This window comes from Volvox carteri, assembly GCF_000143455.1.
Source record: "Volvox carteri f. nagariensis unplaced genomic scaffold VOLCAscaffold_61, whole genome shotgun sequence".
NCBI lineage: Eukaryota > Viridiplantae > Chlorophyta > Chlorophyceae > Chlamydomonadales > Volvocaceae > Volvox > Volvox carteri.
In genome coordinates, this window is record NW_003307604.1 from 756,039 (window position 1) to 762,435 (window position 6,397).

At 56.5% G+C, this 6,397-nt stretch overlaps 1 protein-coding gene across 1 annotated transcript; it reads left to right on the forward strand.

The window, feature by feature from the left end:
• Nucleotides 1-813: 813 nt before the first annotated feature.
• On the forward strand, nt 814-6,133 carry VOLCADRAFT_107287 (uncharacterized protein; the record flags this gene model as incomplete). Its single annotated transcript, XM_002956450.1, has 7 exons — nt 814-1,301; nt 1,490-2,055; nt 2,098-2,583; nt 3,432-3,493; nt 4,096-4,512; nt 4,629-4,836; nt 5,528-6,133. 7 exons carry the CDS (start codon nt 814-816, stop codon nt 5,548-5,550), a joined length of 2,250 nt encoding a protein of 749 aa, XP_002956496.1. The 3' UTR covers nt 5,551-6,133.
• Between the last annotated feature and the right edge of the window lie 264 nt (nt 6,134-6,397).

Here is a 6,397-nt window from a genome sequence, read left to right on the forward strand (position 1 = left end):
CAGGTATCCCAGCCACCGTTTCTGTTTGTCCGTGAGGGGCCGGCCTTCGTTAGCTGCCTGAAAGAACACTTGCCACACTGCAACATGTAGACGTATCCTTCCTGCTTGGAAGTCTTCAGGATCTGGGAGCAAACAGACGACCTCTTCGAGAAACTCCTGTTCATCCCGCGGATGTACCGGGTCCTGTTGCCCCAGCCGCTGCAACCTCTGCCAGGCTTCCTGTAGCAGCTGGAGTGCCTCCCTGCCCCCAGCGTTGCGGGCACTCGCTTCCCAGGCTGGTGCTAGTCCTACACCGCTGGATTTCCGCCCTGTCGGCTGGTGACTCACCCACTGGTCGTCTTCGCAAGGGTCATCTTCCAACGACAGCAACTCAGTCGGATCCCTTCCGTCGCCATCCTGAGTGTCTGCCGGGTAACCCACATCAGGTTTCCTGTCATCGTCCCTTGCCGTTCCCTGCGTGCTCTCAGTCGACCTGGTTAGCATAGGCCTCTGGGCTTGGGTCTCCTATACACCGAATAATAACCGGTGGGGCGGGAAACAGGATAAGAGGGTCTTGGAGCTTACACTTAGGTGTCCAAAAGGCAGAGCTGCCCTCTTCCATACCAAGCTCCGCACCCTGCTGTCCCCAGCCCCTGAAATGGCAGTCATGAGCCGCCCGTCCAACACCTGGACCGCGGCAGGCTTTTATTCCAGCCGTTCCCACCGACAGAACCGGCCCACCAGCAGCTATGAGACCAGAACAGTCGTGTCGGCAGCTGCACGTGGTGCCTATTCGAGGCACACACAGAGGCCAATGTCGGGCGTGGGGCCACCATGCGCTTCCATGGCTACACCCAAGCAGTCAGCCAGCACTTCGTAAAGCGGAATGCAGGCAAGAGCCTGAAGGTCGGCGCCCGGGCTCTCAAGAAGACCCATCGGCATTTCGTCAGCATGGGCAGTGTCATGCAGGCAATGTACAGGATGCTCCACCTTGGGACTCCACACAAGATCACGCAGAAGCAGTTCAATGAGGCGGCGCTCCAGACTGGGTGCAAGGGCCTGACTGCCTTTGCGGCCCTGCCGTACGTCGACCTCGACCTGTCGTGCCTCTTCACTGTCTCCACCGGCCATGCCCTGCTGTTCGGAGTGGTCAGCGACTTTGTGGACTACACGCTGAAGTCGCTCAAAGACATCAAGCCAGCAGACCCAGATGCCAAGCTGGTCATGTCTCGTGAAGCACGCCAGCGGGTCGTGGCCCGCAGCCAGTTCCTGGTCGTGACTTCGGACTTCAGGCGGCGGTACAAATGCATCATGCAGTACCGGTGAGCACGGCCAGCACTGGGCAGCCGGCCACACACAGGGGTCGCTAATAGCCGAGAAAGCCAATACGACCAGGGGCTTGCCTGAAAAAAACACCTTCGTCTGTCAGAGAGTTTGCTACTCTACCTATGTAATGTACTTCTTCTAGTTACACGGTTGCTCGCCACACTGCCCCCCTCCACCCATGCAGCAAGAGCTACCACATGGAGGACTGGCTGCACTTCGTTGAGATGTTCTCCAGCTACATCTTCAAGGGGGACGTGCTGCCCGAGGCCTTGTGGGCCCTGTGTTGGAGCCTGTGCAGCACGGTCACACACTACTTCTGGCCGCGGCCCCCCGACGAGACCCGTGAGCAGTTCCTGGTGGCAGCCAAGGCGGCTGCATGCAAGCTCAGAGCTTACACGACCAGGCTGGAGGAGTTGGAGGTGCCAGGCTACATGTTCACGGTCAACCTGCATATCTGCGTATGCCGGCTGTATGACCAGGAGTGCCAGCTTGGGTCCACGGCAGGGTTCTCCGACCTGCCGGTGGAACGCATGATGCAGCAAATGAAGACACAAGGCGGAAGGATGGTGTCACAGGCACCCGAGAAGCACTACATGCAGTGGCTGTGCCTGATGTGGGCCTCCGAGTCGCTCACAGAGGCAGACCCTGTGACCGGGGCCAAACACACGACCAACCAGCAGCTTGAGAGGATGTTGGCACGGCGTGCAGTGAACACCGAGGCTGCCTGGTTTGATAAACCAGGAGCCAACGGTTACCTGCTTGGATGAGGCCACATGGTCTACCCGAGTCCAGAACAGGTGGCACAAGTCCGGGCAGCCATGGCGAGCCTAGTGCACTGGTATGCCCTGGCATTCAAGGATGTGGCTTCCTGGACATTGGGTCCCAGTGCGAGCTACGAACTGGACACGGACCGCCTGGATAGGGTTCTCATGCCTACACCACCCGACTGTCCCAAGGCCCGCTCCTTTTTGCGTGCCGAGGCACTCAACGAGGAGCAGTACTTCGGGGCTGAGTATGGGTGCCAGCAGCAGCGGACCTCCTGCTGGGCATGCTACCAGGCAGAAGTCGGCAACAAGACTCGGACGTATGCAGCCTACCTCAAGTACTTCGTCCACCTGCCCGCAGAAGATGGCGCTCAGGATGTCCGCTTCACTGTGGCAGATGTGTACTCGGGACAGGTGTTCAGCAGGGGGCTGGTGGTGGTCAACATGGCGGCCACCCAGACAGCGAGGGCAGGCAGCCAGTGGGAGATGTGGCAGGACCTAGGGCTGCCGCTAAGTGAGCTGAAGGGCAAGTTCTGCACAGCCGCCCCGGAGGGGGACCGAAAGGGGCTGATGTACTTCATGCCATACACACACTTCACCAACCGCTGAGCAACCGCAGCAATGAGGCCGATGGATGCACCCTTGTCTGGTTGATAACGAATGACTACGAAAGTTATCCCATGCACATGTGCAACAGATGGCACGCATGTACATACATATGCAGGCGTATATGCGTAAAGGCACACTGGCAGTCCATATGCCCGTATGGAGTTTCGGTTCAGTACTCAAATGGCTTCACATTCTGCATTGTTGGAAAGAGTGCCGACAGTGTAAGGTGCGAGGCAGACACCGCCACAGCAGTATCGGCGGGACTAGTACGACTGGTTGCTGACTGTCCAGTTCACTTGATGTGTGCTTGCTGGTCACAAAGTGGACGGCACCCACGTTTCAAAGGAGTGGCCCAGATGCGCCATCCCCTATAACAAACACGGTTGTTCCAAAAGGGTTACAATTGTGACCGAATTAACACATGTGTCAGCCATCATTGTCACCCATGCCTTCGCTTCCATGTGTTTCTTCTCCACCCATGCCACCAGCTTCTCTACTGACAGCACATTCCCCTCCAAGCATGCAGTCGTCGAGTGGATACAGTGTATCCTTCTGCAACCATCCTTGAGACTTGTGCCGGTATGAGCCGGCTGCCTTGTAACCCTTTTGGAACACCCAGACCACACAAAGGGTTTAAGACAAAAAGCCTCCCATTGGGTATTCACCCTAATCAGCCCTGGCAGCCGGTACTCTGAATTAATGTGACACACACGTGAACCTGCCCCCTCCATCGTCAATCCCCATCATCACAAGGCCACCTGATTTGCCGCCTTAAGGCAAGCTTGTGTATGGCCCTCTACAAGACGGGGGGCCCGGTGAGGTCAGCCGCCAGTAGCTCCTTGTACCCAGGGCGGGAAAACACCTTGGGGTAGACGGGGCCGAATGTTAGCGAAGCAGCCTCTACCCACAGAAGCCCCTCAATGAGCGTGCCAGTGGGCCACTCGCAGGGATACACATAACAGATTGAACAGCGAAAAGAAACGAAGGTCCACGCGAACCTCGCAGAGATAGTACTGATGGCGAGCTGGCGGTATTCTAGTATGGGCGCCGTACTTGTATACTTGCATGTCATCAGCCAAGTCTTATCATGACCTGCCTCGCTGTCTATGTTCTTGTATTCCATTGTTATACCTGATACAGTTTACACTAGCCACGACTCTAGGATACAGGACGGACCAATAGCTTCCGCACCGTCTTGACCTGAACAAGTGCAACTCTATAGTTCCATAAGCTGGAAAATGGAACAAGACTTTCCCGGAAGTATTGAACTCCGGTGTGCTTTAGGGGATTCCTATGAACATCAGAGCCTAAACATGATACCGCTTAGTTTTGAGCTGGGAGGTAACATGATATCAGCTAGCATGTTCAAGGAGCAGAATGCAATGTATTACTTCAAAGGCTGTTCGGGATCAGCCAGGAGGGCCTGGCCATCGGCGGGCCCACGCCTGGCAAGGCGACCGCCACCAGCAACTTCATGACGCAGTTTCAGAAGAAGGTCTTGGACAAGATCCTGCGACCGTCGACTATCACTGCAGACCACGGTGCTGTGGCAGCCGCAGTGGGAGCTGAGGCAGTGGATACTGCGGCTAACGACGGTGATGGTGCAGCAGCGAGAGCAGCCGCTGGGGACCACGAACAGGCGGTGGGTGGTGGAGAGGCTGCTGCCATGGGCACGCATGCCGTGGATGGTGGCACGGGTGGCGGCCGCACAGCAGGCATCGCAGCAGCAGCAACCGCAGGGGGGGACACCGGCACGGGTCCCAGGCAGGGCAAGGCGGGCGTTGCCCAGGTAGAAAACCTAGCAGTTTGGAACCTGGGGAGCATGTTTAACAAGGTCGGGGGGTGCTGATGGGTTATGTCAACTTTCAATGTCAGGGCAGCTTGTTGGGTCTTACCCTGATATTTTACCTTGAATGTAAGCACTGGGTGTTGCTGCCCCCCCCACCATAGGATGAGGATACCACCAACTATGATGCATTCAAGGAGTGGGTCGGCGAGGTGCCAAGAGCGGCTAAGGGCGCAGCTGGCAAGCGCAGGCGGGGTGGCGGTGATGACGACAACCTGGGTGCGAGGTCGGGGCGCAAGGTTGGAAATAAACGGCAGAAGGGGAACAAGGGCGCAGGCCGGGGCAGGGGTGCAAGCAAGGGGACCACCAGAGGTGCGGGGAAGGGCGGCGCAGGCAAGGGAGGGTGGAGGGGGCGGACAGAGGAGGGTAGCTCGGAGGGTGGGTCGGATGCTGGTGAGGAAGAGGTCCTAGCCGCTGGCGCTGGGGAGGAGTCCAGCTCGGAGGACCCGGGCAAATATAGCGAAGCTAGCAGCAGCAGCAGCAGTGGCAGTGGCAGCAGCGACAGTGGTGGAAGTGAGCAGTAATATGGCAGCAGTGATGAGCGCTTGGGGGTGCACACACCAGGTCGGCCCCAGGCAGGATGGGACAGACCAATCCCAATAGGTGCCGGTACATGTCATGCATCGGGGGTTTCATCCGTAGGAGTAGGCACGAACTCTGCAAGTGGTGGTGAGACTCCTTGGCGAGCACTTGCTGTATGGGGGGTGACATGAACGCTGTTTTCGAGGACGATGGGTGAGATGAATGCATCAGGCTGTCAGGCTGGCTGGTTGGCGTTGTGAGTCCAAAGCGCCTTGGTCCACAAGCACACTGAGACTTAGGCTACTTTGACAAGGGGTGTGCGTCCATTTTGAGGCTTGCCGCAAGTATTCACCAATCGTTAATTTAACATGCAGTAAGCATCACATCGCAGAGTAATATCTGCCTGTCTAACCCGTGATTACAGGGTCTTCACCCATAATTGTACGTGTAATTGGTTACATGCCCCGTAATTTACCTGCAGCACCGCGTAATATTCACCCGTAATCACTGGGTCTTTACCCGTAATTTTGCGTGTAATTCGTTACATGCGCCCGTAATTCACCTGTAGCACCGCGTAATATTCACCCGTAATCACTGAATCTTCACCCGTAATTTTGCGTGTAATTGGTTACATGCACCCATAATTCACCTCCAGCACCGCGTAAAATCCACCCGTAATCACTGGGTCTTCACCCGTAATTTTGCGTGTAATTGGTTACATGCGCCCGTAATTCACCTCCAGCACCGCGTAAAATCCACCCGTAATCACTGGGTCTTCACCCGTAATTTTGCGTGTAATTGGTTACATGCGCCCGTAATTCACCTCCAGCACCGCGTAGTATCCACCCGTAATCACTGGGTCTTCACCCGTAATTTCGCGTGTAATTGGTTACATGCGCCCGTAATTCACCTCCAGCACCGCGTAAAATCCACCCGTAATCACTGGGTCTTCACCCGTAAATGTTCACCCGTATCCTTGTGCTCAAATTACGGGACCGGTAACGTGTTACGGACCCGTAATTTCTGTCAAATTACGGGTGGATTGACCCAAAATTACGGGTAAAATGACCCCCCTTTTCCCAGAGTGTTGCCAGCCTTGCCAGCCTTGCCAGCCTTGCCAGCCTTGCCAGCCTTGCCAGCCTGCCAGCCTGCCAGCCTGCCAGCCTGCCAGCCTGCCAGCCTGCCAGCCTGCCAGCCTGCCTGTAACGACGCAAATGCCAATCTGAGCATCCCGGGTTACGCCTTTGCTGTGTTACAATGGTATCGAGACGGGACCGCACGAATTCCGAAATAAACTTCGGGTCGGCGGTTCGATTCTGGCAACCAGCAAGTCGCAAATTGGCGATTTCAT